The sequence below is a fragment of the Pongo abelii genome, chromosome 18 (genome assembly GCF_028885655.2).
Source record: "Pongo abelii isolate AG06213 chromosome 18, NHGRI_mPonAbe1-v2.0_pri, whole genome shotgun sequence".
NCBI lineage: Eukaryota > Metazoa > Chordata > Mammalia > Primates > Hominidae > Pongo > Pongo abelii.
The window spans coordinates 17107599-17121878 of NC_072003.2; the positions used below are offsets into that span (position 1 = coordinate 17107599).

At 46.6% G+C, this 14280-nt stretch overlaps 2 protein-coding genes across 10 annotated transcripts in view; both read right to left on the reverse strand.

Moving 5' to 3' along the window:
* Positions 1–2263, reverse strand: part of LOC100449883 (protein N-terminal asparagine amidohydrolase) — a 34570-nt gene extending 32307 nt beyond the window's left edge. For 3 of the 6 annotated variants that reach the window (XR_008514415.1, XR_008514414.1, XM_063717601.1), the window contains exon 1: positions 2128–2261. The gene's annotated coding sequence lies outside the window, so the exon portion shown is untranslated. Of the gene's footprint in view, positions 1–2127 lie in introns of all 6 variants that reach the window. The other 3 variants (XR_010137822.1, XR_008514416.1, XM_063717600.1) reach the window with 3 other exon arrangements.
* A 4110-nt stretch (positions 2264–6373) lies between these two features.
* Positions 6374–14280, reverse strand: part of LOC129047188 (RNA polymerase I-specific transcription initiation factor RRN3) — a 34855-nt gene continuing 26948 nt past the window's right edge. For all 4 annotated transcript variants that reach the window (XM_054533502.2, XM_054533501.2, XM_054533504.2 and 1 more), the window contains 3 exons: positions 11554–11706; positions 9543–9630; positions 6374–8247 (listed from right to left, as the gene is read on the reverse strand). In XM_054533502.2, coding sequence (XP_054389477.1) covers positions 8086–8247; positions 9543–9630; positions 11554–11706 — 403 coding nt within the window. In that variant the 3' untranslated portion in view covers positions 6374–8085. The remainder of the gene's footprint in view (positions 8248–9542; positions 9631–11553; positions 11707–14280) is intronic.

Below are 14280 nucleotides of genomic sequence, written 5' to 3' on the forward strand. Positions count from 1 at the left end.
CGTGGTGGCATACACCTGTAATCCCAGCTACTTGGGAGGCTGAGGCATGAGAATCGCTTGAACCTTGGGAGACGGAGGTTGCAGTGAGCTGAGATTGCACCACAGCACTCCAGCCTGGGCAACAGAGCAAAACTAAGTCTCAAAAAAAAACAAAAACAAAAACACCCCAACCTTTAATGTCTCCCTGTTGCTAAGTAGGTGAAAGGTCCATCTAAGCCCCTTGGTCATTTGGTCATCTGGGTACAATCCACCCCTGTAGCTTTACTTTCCATGCTTCCCCTCCTCACCCTGGCTGCTCTGGAGAAACTGGCCAGGCCACCCACCCACTGGGCCCTTCCCCTCCTGCCCGCCGCGCCCCAGGCGGCTTGCCCAGCTGCGATGCCCTCACCCTTCTTCTCCTTTTCAAATCTCTCTCGTGCCTGCATCCTTCTTCACTTACACTGCCGCAAATCAAAGTGATCGCCCCCTTCCAAAGTTCCTGTAACACAAACTGGTCCCCAGTACATAGCCTTTCTAGGACAAATCTTCTTAAATAGGCCAAAACCTTCCTCCGAGAGGAGCAGCCCCAATGTGTCACCAAATCCCCCTCCACACTTAAGTGTGCAGCCCAAGACACCCATCTAACTTTCTATCACGGACATTTTCAAACAGACATAAAAGTAGAGCATCCCCTAAATTCTTCAGGCGGCTGAAATTATTTTTCCTTGGTGAGTCCTACTCTCGACTTCGCTAGTTAACAGGACAGTAACACAATGCAAGGATAAAGTGACACGCCACCACGCCTAGCTCGGTGCATGTTGGCTAACAGACGATGGTCGGTCCTGAAATGCAAGCTGAGAATCACACAGAGCTGTCTGCCTTCTCCCCGTCAGTAAGTCCTTGTCACCCTTCAGAACACGTTCAGGGATCATTTTGTGCCATTTATGCAACAAATCTTTACTGAGCGCCAATTCTATGCCAGGGACCGTCCTACACTCTGAGGATACAAAAGTGAGGACACTACTCTTATCTGCCTTCAGGAGGCTTACATTCTGGGGACAGATCAAATAGAGAACAAACAAGCAAACAAAATAATCACAAACTGTACAGCTGTGACAGATGAAACCTCTAAATGCCTTCCCCAACCCAACACACTTGGTCAGGTTCCTGTGCTTCCCATTCAGAGTGAAAGGGGATGCTTTTTCTTTATGGCGCTTAACAGTTTATAGTATCTGAGTCTTCTTCATCAGAAACCATTCTCCCTTCTAGACTACAAACACTTCGAGGGCAGGGACAGTGATCAGTACGGTGCCCAACAGATATTAGGGGCTCGATATTTGACTCTCAAATCAACGAAATGATTGATTCCCCTTTAACAGGATCTATGGCAAGTAGGACGTTTGCCCCCTGTCGCCACGCCCCGCTCTTTTTAAAACCTGAGAACCCCCTTGCCGACAGTCCCTGCAGAAGCGTGGACAAGAGTTCAGAGATCTATTTGAGCACAAAAGCAGAAAAAACAAAAACAAAACCCGTGCATCAGGGCGTGGTCCTGTGGCCCAGCTGCGGAAAGCAGGGCTCTCTCTTGCGGCTAAAAATAACTCGGCGCCCTACGCTCCGGGGGTAGGGGAGAGAGAAGAGGAAGGACTGGGGGTCCCCGCCAAGATCCCCCAGGCCAAACGCTCTCCGAAGCCCACCCTGGAATAACCTCCTGCTTCACGCGGACGCAGGGACAAAGCAACGTTCACCGCAGGCTGCGGGTCCCCGAAGGCGGGCGGCCATATTTGCCTAAACGGACAGAGCCCTCTGGGGGCTGCAGCCACCCCGTCTGGGAATGGGGGTCCCGGCGTGTCCCCGAGCCGCAGTGCTGTGCGACCTTGGGCAAGTCACCTAACCTCTCTGGACCCCCGTCCCCTCCCCTGTCAGACAGTGGCCTCCGCGGCAGCCTGCTGAAGTCTAAAGAAGGCAAAAACTCCCGCACCCCTCAAGGGGAAGACGCGAGCCGACGGCCGGGGCTCCGGATGTGCCAACAGGGCTAAGTTTCAAGTCTGTGTCGCGTGAGGCGGGCAGCGGTGGGGTGAGGAGGGCGCTCGCCCGCCCTGCAGCTTCCCCTCGGGCCCGCCCCGAAGCCCCGCTCCGCGCCCCACTCACCTCCAAAGGCGGATGGGATCGGAGGAGGTTCCCGGCTGACTGCTGCAGCCTCACCCGCCGCCCCTCGGCTAGCAGCGGCATAGCGGAGGCGGCCGCCCAGGCAGGCCCTGGGAGGAGGCGGCTCCTGCCCCTGCAGCCCCGGGCCGCCCGCCGCCCCCGCCGCCCCCGCCGCCCCCGCCGCCCCCGCCGCCCCCGCCGCCCCCGCCGCCCCCGCCGCCCCCGCCCCGCGGGCCGCGCGTCCCGCGCGTCCCGCCTCGTCCGGCCCCGCCCCACCGCGGGCGCTGCCGGGAAGTGGAGTCCAGGCGGAGGCGGAGCTGGCCGAAGAGACTGGAGAAATCCAGGACAGGGTCGCAAGGCCTCACGGGAAATGTAGTCCAAAGACAGGAATCGGCCCCGGAAGCAGCGCGCGGCCCGCCTCCTCCGCAAGGGGCGCTGGGAAGGGTAGTCCCAAAAGCGTGGGAGTGAAGGAGCGGGGAAAGGGGAGCGGCCAGGGAGCAGCTGCACCAGCCAAGAGATCCTCCAGGCGAGTTCCCTGGGTGGGTTCTGGCTCCGACTGCTGCGCTTTAGGTCATTGCTCCACGCTTCCCAGGTGTGCGACCTTCCACAGGCTTGAGTTTGGGACCCTGCTGTGCAGCTCGGTAGGATTGCATTCAATGAGTAATAATAAACCTAATCAGGCGGGCACGGTGGCTCACGCCTGTAATCCCAGCACTTTGGGGGGCCGAGGCAGGAGGATCGCTTGAGGCCAGGAGTTCGAGACCAGCCTGGGCAACCTAGTGAGACCCACCCTCCCCCATACCCTCATCTCTGCCAAAAATTTAAAAATTAACTGGGCATGGTGGCATGCACCTGTAATCCCAGCCACTCTGTAGGCTGAGGCGGGAGGCTCTCTTGACCCCAGGAGTGGGAGGCTGCAATGAGCTATGTTTGGGCACTGCAGAGGAAGACTCTGTTTCTAAAAATAATAATAAAAATAAATGTAAATGGTCTTAAACTGAGAAAATATATCCTGAACTGTGCTAGCCCCACGTACTAAAGAGATCATCGATTAACACGTCGTGATTGGAATCCAATAGGCCACTCACAGGTGGGCTGGGAACCGTGGGGGAAGGATTTGCGGATACTGACTGCAGAGCCCTTAATCTGAGGACAGGTCCCCAAGGTGAGAGGCGTCTCACCGTGGAGCTCTCTTCTAAAACTTGGAAATATTGCTCAAATTCATCCGACTCTGCAGCACATTAACAAAAAGTAATTTTACAAAAGATACAGAGGAGCCACATGATAGAGCAGAAACTTTATTAGAATTTTATCATCCGTATTCATCGTCTTCTTTCATAAATCTCCCCCTCAGCTTACACACCCCGTTCAACAAAAATACCAGGAAATTTACTACAGTAAAGAAGTGACTGTAGAAGATGGTGTTCCCATCGCCAGGTTACCCAACTTCTCACCCAAAATAACTCTATTTCTAGCTACCAGGAAATTATTTCTCTGTATTATTACACCTACATTTCTCATTTGTCCTCACAAATGTAGGAGCTACTATCAACACCTCATTTGTCATTTGTCCTCACAAATGTAGGAGCTACTATCAACACCTCCGTTATAACAGATACAGTAACTTGCTCAAAGTGGTAGAAATAAATAGTAGAACGAAGACTGAACCTAGCTTTGCATGATTCCAAAGCCAGTGCTCTCCATCACTATAAGATGCTCCTAGACTGTAAACAACTCATTCTAACGCAGGCGACATTAAGTAAGTCCCAACTGGGAAGCTCAGAGCTAAAAACAGGGTTTGAATCCAGGGTGATCAATGACCAGCAGGCTGGCCTGGAGCAAGTTACTTAACTTCTCTGAACTGGTTTTGTAGAATAGCATGTTTGTCTCACCTGGTACAAACTAAACACTCTAAAGATAGCTATTATTGGAATTGCAGAGCAAAGAGTAGTCAATCAAAGTGAGGCATTTGGAAGTGCAAAGGTGAAGAACAAGGTTCTGTAGGTTCTGCCTGGGGCTGGTGCAGTTTGCCTAACTGGTTTTTCACTTTTGGGTGATCTTTTTTCACGTAATCTCAGGTTATCAATCTCCTAGGCTGAGTCCTGTGTTAAAGGACTAAATGAGCCAGATAACAAGCAGGAAACCACACCCCTACCTCTCTTCCCACCCCAGCTCCACAAATTTTGGTCTACAGGCAATGAGGAAGCAATAGCAGGTGTGTGGCCAGCACTGCGGCTCATGCCTGTAACCCCAGCACTTTGAAAGGCCGAAGGAGGACTCACTTGAGCCCAGAAGTTCGAGACGAGCCTGGACAACACAGGGAACCCTGCTTCTCCAACAAATACAAAAATTAGCTGGGCATGGTGGCAGGCCTGTAGTCCCAGCTACTCGGGAGGCTCAGTCAAGCCCGAGAGGTCAAGGCTGCAATGAGGCACGACTGCGCCACTGCACTCCTGCGCCACTGCACTCCTGCCTGGGTGATTACAGCAAGACCGTCTCAAAAAAAGAAAAGAAAAAGAAAAAGAAAGCACTAATTAACAATGTTGGAAAGCCTGTTTCTTTAAGATAGGAAACCAACCTGCCTCACAAGATGGCTGATGGCAAGGTTCAAAGAATATATACAGGGAAATATTTTTTAAATTACACTTTTTTGAGGCCAGACATGGTGGCTCACGCCTGTAATCCCAGCACTTTGGGAGGCCGAGGCGGACAGATTGCTTGAGGTTAGGAGTTCAAGACCAGCCTGGCCAACATAGTGAAACCCCATCTCTACTAAAAATACAAAAATTAGCCAGGCATGGTGGTGCGTACCTGTAGTCCCAGCTACTCAGGAGGCTGAGGTGGGCGGATCACTTGAACCCAGGAGGCAGAGGTTGCAGTTGTTGAGCCGTGATTGCACCACTGCACTCCAGCCTGGGTGATAGAGTGAAGTGAGACACTGTCTCAAAAAAAAGAATGATGAACATTATACAGAACCTTAGTAAATATTTAGTGAAAGGATCCCAATTTGTGTTTCAAATTTTTTAATGTAGAGATGGGGGTCTCACTATGTTGCCCCAGCTGATCTCAAACTCCTAGCTTCAAGAGATCCTTTCACTGTCCTCCCCAAGTGCTCAGATTACAGGCATGAGCTACCACACCTGGCCCCAAATTATTAGATACATTATAAATCCTACTCAACGATCCAGAGTCAGACTGAAACACACAAAAGGAAAGCATTTGATGGAACAAAACATGGTGGAGCTTTGGATGTTCAATTAGTTGAAACAAGAAAAGTATGCAGTTGTAAACCAATGAACAGTTCTCAAGGCAACCTGCACCTTTGAATCACCAGGGGGCTTTAAAAACCATCCACATCCAGACCCTTCTTCTGGAGACTGATTCAATCAGAGGTTGAGTTGGTGTGTGATGTGAGCCTGGGCATCCTTATTTCTCAGCACTCCGAGGGACTGATTCTAGGGCACAGCTAGGGTTAAGAACCACCATCCTAAGCACTGCCTGGCAAGGGAAACACGCTGCTTCCTCCTCTCCAGTTCAGATCTAAGTTGGTACCAGGGAGGTAGGTATTATGGAAGAAATGGAAGTTATCTTTAACCGAAAAAAACTTCCCATGAAAGTGCTTCCTTTCTTACAAGAAAACAACGGCCGTTAACTTGTACATGCATCGAATCCTTAAAGCCTTACACTAGTATCTTTTTCCCATTTTACAGTTTAATTAGCGCTCAGAAAGGTTAGGTAACTTGCTCAAGGTCAAACAGCTAGTTAGGAAAGGAAGCCCGTGGCACTCGGTAAGTTGACTTGTAAAAATTCAGCCACTTCTCATCAAGGAAGACCAAACCAGAGCACACAGACAAAAGGACAGACCCTGGAGACTCCTACAACTGACAGCTTGCTTTTTAGTGAAAGGAAAAATTCCCATTGTTGGCATGCAATTTCTAAGGCGATTTCACAGTATTTTTCCCCATAGATGTCCCTTCAAAGCATGTAACTTTTTGAAAGAAGTGTCTGCTTCCCTTGGACCTGCTCAAGCCTCAATCACTCTTGGCTGGGTATGATTAAGGAGAGTCGCGGATACTTCATACGGTGCACACGGAAGCCATCCTCACCCCGGCATGCAATGAATTTCATCAAGCCCCCCAGCACACCAGCACTATTTCTCCCTCTTCAACAGCAATGCCTCAGGAGTTTTCCACTGCAAAATGCTTTAATACATTAAATAAAAAAAAAAAAAACAGAAATTGAAAGAACATGTTATTGAGGTACCTTTTATTGGTATAAGAATGAAAGTTCCAGATTAACCATGTCATTGTTTTATTTTCACCATGGATTTTTTTTCACAAACTCTTTGAAATTAAACAGACTTATCTGTAAATATCTTTCTACGTTAAAACTACTTCCCAACCCACAAAGACCCCACTTACTATTAATTTCTGGGGAATTTCATTTACTCATTTTATCTAATATAAAAAAATCAACATTTTGCCAGCAGTTAAAAAGAGAACCTTAAAGTTCTCAAATGACTTTCCACCAAGCCCCCAAAAGAAAACCACCCATATCCAAAACTTTAAAGCAATAAAAATTTCTATTTTCCAAAAAAGTATTTACACACTGAAATTCAAACTCTACATTGCCATCAATGTAATTATACAAGCGCATACAAAGCCCTGGGAAAGAGGACGTATTTCATTACAAAATATTTATGATCAACAAAATATTGCTTGCCTTTAAATAAATAGAAGTGCCAGAAAATAAATATGCTTAAAGATGGCCATTTTCACAAGTAAACAAAAAAGTACACATGTAAGAAACAAAGTGAAAATGCTTGAGCTTCAAAATGACTCTAGCAGTGTTTGCACAAATTTGTTATAAAGCGAGGTCTTCTGAAGACTTCCTCTGTTTAGTTATAAAAATACAAAGAGGCTTTAGAGAAGGATTTCACCAAGCCGAATGTACGATACGCACAGCCATCAGACCAAGACTGCACTAGAAACTTCCACCTATTGTTGTGAGCAAAACCGTAACACCAAATAATCTAAAAAAATTTTCCTGTTTGAACAAAGAAATTCTCAATAACTAACTGATGCAGATCAAAACTGACTTGATCTGATGGCCACCATGGAGCAGTTCTAGATCTAAGGGGACACTTGAGAGCCAAGGGGTCAAATCCAATCTCATGTGTTTCACACAAGCCCAGGCTCACTTTCAGTCCGTGTGAATTACATCTACCTGGACCTCCATTTCTGTCTTTTAAATCCATTTTTTCGCTGTGCCAAGTATATTACACATCTGATCCTGTTTCTCTATATCCCCTCTCTCTTCCCTATGGGCTTTTATTGGTCTCTGAAGTCCCTGGAGATCTTCAGTGCCAGCTCCAACTCTGCGTCCCAGACCACGTCGGGCCAGCTCTTGGCTTTCTATCTTCTCTACACTCCCTTGAAATCCCAACAGACAAATACCAATACAGCAGAAGGTGAACAATGTAGCCAAAATAAACACTTTCTTTAAATAGTTAAAGTCTTTAAATAGAAGTTTTAACTTAGAGGATTCTTCACTGAAAGCTGATCAGCAAAGTCCTATGACCATGGATCTGACAAAAACCCATGTTAAAACAGCAACCCGTGAAACAGTCTGCTGCCTATGTTAGAAATTACCCAGTAATTGTGTCAAAAAGCTGTTAACACAAAAAATGTACATATTAAACAAGCAAATCCTTCCAAATATATCATCAACTCCACTGTAAAAGATTGCACATGATAGTCTTCATTTTGTCTGTAAGGGGAACAACAACAACAAAAAAACCCAGTCTTCAGATGCTTGATTCAGTCGAACCTGGAAGTGCCACAGCCGCAGGCACTCGCTCCAGCTCAATGCCATCAATGCCCAATGGCACGAGCTGGGTACTGAGGGTATGACGAGTGATGAGGAATCCCAAATGTCACACTCAGTCACAAATCTCTGCCGTCAGAGGGGACTGGGTTGCATGTACAACACGGGTGGGGAGCCCACACTACTCGAAGGACTTCGGAAATGCGCGTCAAAGGAGCTCGGTGTGATCCCAATCACGGTATCATTCTGGGGCACTTCGCCTTTCAGAAAGTCATCATCTTCATCTTCCACTATCTCCTGTAGAAACATCAGAAATCATCAGTAACGTCACCATTGCTGACTGAAAAGCTTTCAACAATTCCTTCCTCAGGAAGGTGTTAACGTTTGTAAAGATGGTGAAGAAAATATCTTAATTTCAAAAGAAAGCCAGTGTAGTGGCACAAGCCTGTAGTCCCAGCTACTCGGGAGGCGGAGGTGGGAGGACTGCTTGAGCTCAAGAGTTCCGAATCTAGCCTGGGCAACATAGCGAGACCATGTCTCTAAAAAAACAAAACAGAACAGAACAAAAGCTCCCTCTGATAAGCACTTCCTTCTTACCAACATACCCACATAACTGCTCATCACACATTGTAATCATTTGTTTCAAGTCTGACTTGCAAACAGATTTGAAGCTCAATGGGGACAGGAAACATGACGAGTCATTCTTGCCCAGTGTTAGAGCTCTTGTACCTAACACAATGTGAATGAATTACACGCCCCTCAACAAATGCAAAACATAGAGAAAAAGATGAAAGGTGCTTTCCAATGATTACTTATTAAAAACAACAACAAAAAAGCCATCTTGAAGCTGCTTTTAATGAGAAAACAAATGTGCTCCCAAGCAACAGAGCAGCGAAATTCTTTATTACTGGATTCTAACTTTCCTCTCTAACTGTAACTGTCTCAGCTCCACCTCATGTGACCTGGAGGGTGTGTTGCAACCTGCGTCTTCACCAGCCATTCATGAAGCTCTATAAAACTAATGTAAACTGCTGGGTCAATTTCAACATGAGTCAACTGGAGATTGTTACTTGGTGAGAATGCGCAAGTGGCAAAGATCTAAATTTGTTCAGCTAATTTGTAATTAACCTTCGCTTCTCACATGTCAGTATGTGAAGTGTCTGGTTAAGCAATTTATCCAAAAAAGCCACAGACTCTTTAAATAACACCAAAACCTGGGCTTGGAATTTTATAAAGGTAGAATGAGTAAGGCACGGTTTCGGTGTGCTTTTTTAAAGAAAACAGGGTCTTGCTCTGTTGCCCAGGATGGAGTGCCGTGCTACATTTACAGCTCACTGCAGCCTTGACCTCCCACCTCAGCTTCCAGAGGAGCTGGGACTACAGATGTGCACCACCACGCCGAGCTAATTTAAAAAATTTTTGTAGAAACAGGGTGTCACTGTGTTGCCCAGGCTGGTCTCAAGCAATCCTCTGGCCTTGACCCCCTAAAGTGCGGGGATGACACGCATGAGTGACTTGCCACTTACTATCTGACTGTGACCCGGAGCCAGAAAGGAGATTCCGAGAGTGTGCTCAATCAATCACAAACTGACCTTTCTCATGGGTTTCTTGAACTCCTGTAGCTCTTCAGCACTCATGTCTTCCCATACCTGATAAATAGGATCAATGAATTTCTTTGACCTGTCAACAAAGATCACATTTCAAAGTCAAGTTAAATACTTCAGCAGAAGTCAAAATTGGTTTGGATCTTTTCTCACAAGATCTATTACCCAAAACCAAGAAGTGAAAACTACGGCTTAAATAATTACATTAAAAAAAACCTGGCTGGGCGCAGTGGCTCATGCCTGTAATCCCAGCACTTTGGGAGGCTGAGGTGGGCAGATCACGAGGTCAGGAGATCGAGACCATCCTGGCTAACACGGTGAAACCCCGTCTCTGCTAAAAATACAAAAAATTAGCCGGGTGTGTTGGCGGACGCCTGTAGTCCCAGCTACCTGGGAGGCCGAGGCAGAATGGCCTGAACCTGGGAGGTGGAGCTTGCAGTGAGCCGAGATCACGCCACTGCACTCCAGCCTGGGCGACAGAGCGAGATCGTCTCAAAAAAAAAAAAAAAAGAAAAAAACCAAAACAAAAAAACAACCCTCTATGTAAATGCTGTAACTAATGTGGCTCTTTCTGTATAAGAGTTCATTCACTCATGTCAATGGAGTATTGAACTACTGTTTTTCATCTTTCCATTTTCACGTGAAATTGTTTCTAAACTTTACAAAGACTGACAAGTCAGTTAGATATAGTATATCCAAATGGAAATGAAACCGTAATATTCTGGAACTCTCTTTTTTATATTTCTGTAGTAATTTGCTGAAAAGTAAGTCTAGGAAAAACAACTAATCTGGTTTCAGTCAATCAAGACTTAAGGGACCAGACAATCCCAGATGGTCATGATGCTGCTAGTTATTTTAGAAAACATAATAAGCAAAAATCCTGCTTCCTTATACAAGTGCCAAGTTAAGGCTGGCCCAGTGGTTTTCTAGAACAACTCATCTAGATAAATCGCTTTTTGGTTTTTTTTTTTGTTTTTTGAGACAGAGTCTCACTCTCTCGCCCAGGCTGGAGTGCAGTGGCGCAATCTCGGCTCACTGCAACCTCCACCTCCCGAGTTCAAGCGATTCTCCTACCTCAGCCTCCCGAGTAGCTGGAATTACAGGCGCCCACCACCACGCCCGGCTAATTTTTGTATTTTTAGTAGAGACAGGGTTTCACCATCTTGGCTAGGCTGGTCTTGAACTCCTGACTTCAAGTGATCCACCCGCCTCAGCCTCCCAAAGTGCTGGGATTACAAGCATGAGCCATTACGCCCAGCCAATCATTTGTGTTTTGTTTATCCTGTGCAACAGAATGGATGTGGTCTCTAGAGGAAGGAACAAGACACTTGGCACAAAATTATGAAGCAAGAAAAGACAGCACCCTCCCCTATCCTGGCACCATTATCCCCATAACCTTACATGTTTAAATAACAGTTTAAAGAAAAACAAAAAAAAACCCAAAAACCCTTGATGTCAGTCTGGCTCCTAGTGAGGCAAAGATCTACCCACTCTGGGGTGCCTGCGCCACTCGGCAAGTCCTGCTAGGCATCCTCTACTTTGCATCTGTGAAATATACGCAGGGAGACCACGAGACGCTCACCAACAGCGAGGAAGGGCCACTTCTGGCGAAGAGTGGCCAATTTTGGGAAAAGCAAACATGTATCACGTTTAAATCCACCTCCTGGCCGGGCGTGGTGGCTCACGCCTGTAATCCCAGCACTTTGGGAGGCTGAGGCGGGCGGATCACGAGGTCAGGAGATCGAGACCATCCTGGCTAACAAGGTGAAACCCCGTCTCTACTAAAAATACAAAAAAATTAGCCGGGCATGGCAGTGGGCGCCTGTAGTCCCAGTTACTCGGGAGGCTGAGGCAGGAGAATGGCGTGAACCCAGGAGGCGGAGCTTGCGGTGAGCCGAGATCACACCACCGCACTCCAGCCTGGGCGACAGAGCGAGACTCCGTCTCAAAAAGAAAAAAAAATCCACCTCCTCCAGTGTCAATGTTTAAAAGTACCTACCTCTTCAGCACACAGGGATCAAAGGGGAAGAAGGTGTCCAGCGGGTTTGTGCAGGTCTGCACCGAGTCTCCTCCAGCGGTACTCCTAATGACTGGCAGCATCTGGCGATTGTTCCTCTCAATGATGGTGTAGCAGAAGACGAGCTGGTACTTACTGTGGAACAAAAAAACAACACAGACAGAGGCATTAACATGCTGGAGTGACTCTGTGGGGATGTGAGCTGCGTGTGACAACTGTACCTACCACAGAGAAATTGCTGAATGTAACAAGTGCTAGTAAAAATAACAATATAAAGCAGAAAGTACCACTTTTAGGGTACCGTTCTGTGGGTCTTCTATTTGCAAGTTTGCTAAGGAGAAAGAAAATGTGGCTATCACTCAGAATGTAAAACTGGGCTTATATTTTAATGAGTAATAGATATTATTCATTAAAAATAAATGTTTGCAAGGCAAAACTCTTAGATTACATAACTATAGATGTCTTTATTTTTACTGTTTGCAAAAGAATTAGAAGGTTGGTGGAAGAGGGATTCAGGAGTTCCTCAGGAGGAAATAGTGACTGGTGAAGAGACTTGCTGAAGAAGCACTGAAGAAGAAATAAGCCTTTACTGAAGGAGGGACACGGGGTTGACTAAGTCATGACCTCAAAAACAGGCACAGAAAGGACTGGGCATGCTGAGTGAGAACAGTTAAATGCATAGAAGAAAACATAAAATAAAAAAAGACAATTATGTTTTTAATTTTTCCAGAAGTTGTCTCTAAATGATTGAGCAACTTGAAAAATTATTTATTGGACAGCTTCTCCAAGATGAGGACTTAGACCTCACTTCTGTCACTCTCCATCTCAGGTTCTCAGGTCACCGTGGCAACTTCAAGCCACATACTTTGATTTCTGTCCTGTTAGCCCAGGCTCACAGCACTTGACCCCTCCTCCTGGTGGAGGACACATCAGCAAAACCACACTGGAGGGTGATTTGCACTATCAGGTAAAGTTGAAGATCTGCATCTCCTACAACCCCGCAGCTGACCGCACTTCTGGGTGTGTGACAAGGAAGCGTGTGCCCACACACAAGGACACACACACAAGAATGTTCCTGAGCACTAAAACACTAACACAGCCGGCTGGGCACGGTGGCTCACACCTGTAATCCCAGCACTTTGGGAGGTTGAGGCAGGCGGTTCACTTGAGCTCAGGAGTTTGAGACCAGCCTGGTCAACATGGTGAAACCCCGTCTCTACTAAAAATACAAAAATTAGCTGGGCATGGTGGCAGGCGCCTGTAGTCCCAGCTATTCGGGAGGCTGAGGCAGGAGAACTGCACGAGCCTGGGAGGTGGTGGTTGTAGTGAGCTAAGATCACGCCACTGCACTCCAGCCTGGGTGACAGAGCAAGACCTTGTCTCAAAAAAAAAAAAAAAAAAAAAAAAAAAAGACAAAAACTAACAGATGAAATCCCAACAAAGACTCAATAAAAAAGATTCCCAGAACATAACAGAGCAGTTAAAATCAAAATAAAGCTTTGTGTCAGTATGGTTCAATCTCAAAACCATCAAGCAGGCAAAAGCAACAGCTACAGAATGGTACACACCTTTATTTACCATATCCGTACCTAGGCAGAGACTTTTATTTCAATCCCCTGCTCTTAGCCTCACATCACATCACACTCTGTGCCTCCAATGCACATGCCAACCCCAAATCGAGAGCCCCTGGACCAGATGGTTCACAAATGCAGTCCTCTGTCCCCACCCTGAGAACATACCAGGGGCAGCGGCCTCTGCTTTGCTTCATCCATCCTCACTCTTTGAGCTGCTCACCATCTTAACCAACATGCTGAAGCCTCCACCCACTCACCGCCGTTGCTTATTGGTCTCTTTATGCCTTTTCCTAATCCTTTACTATCACTGAGACTCAGAAGAGAGGACACCTTGAACCAGATGCCTAGCAAAGGAGAACTAAAGAGGCTGACGGAGCTCAGCAAGCTGCTGGCTCTTATCTGTTGAAGATTTTAAGCTATGATCCGGCCTAAATATCCTCATTGAATATTCAATTCTCCAATTCGCTTTCTCCATAAAGCAGAATAACTTAGTGAAAGCTTACAAAGGAGCCAGACTACATTTAAATCTGTGCTGCCAGTCTAGCTCTATGACTTTAGGCAAGTGATTTCACCTCTCTGTACCTCCACCTCCCCGTTGATAAACAGGGTTTCATCCTAGAGGGCTGTTTGAGGATCAAATGAGCTCTATGTAAAGTGCTTAGAACTGCCTGGCACAGAGGAGAGGCTATGGATTAGCCATAGCTACCAGACCTGAGAGAACAGAACTCTCTAAACCAATCTCTTACAGGTCAACATTTGCCTCACGTCCAGTTTATTTCTATTACTATTACAGCAGTCACTCTAATAAGCATCTATGGCTTTGCCCCTCTCAGCTTACTGGTTGCCATACTTATTTCAAAGTGCTGCCCTTTGGATAAGAAGTAGTAGCAATTTCCAATGCCATCAAAGTATAAAAACAATAGCTGTATCACAGTATTTCCTGCAAGGACTGGGTTGTTTTTGTTTGTTTAAGAGACAGGGTCTCATTCTGGACCCCAGACTGGAGTGCAGTGGTACAATCAGGGCTCACTGCATCCTTGACCTCCTGGGCTCAAGTGATCCTCCTACCTCAGCCTCCTGAGTAGTTGGGACTACAGACACAGGCAACCACACCCAGCTAATTTTTAAAATTTTT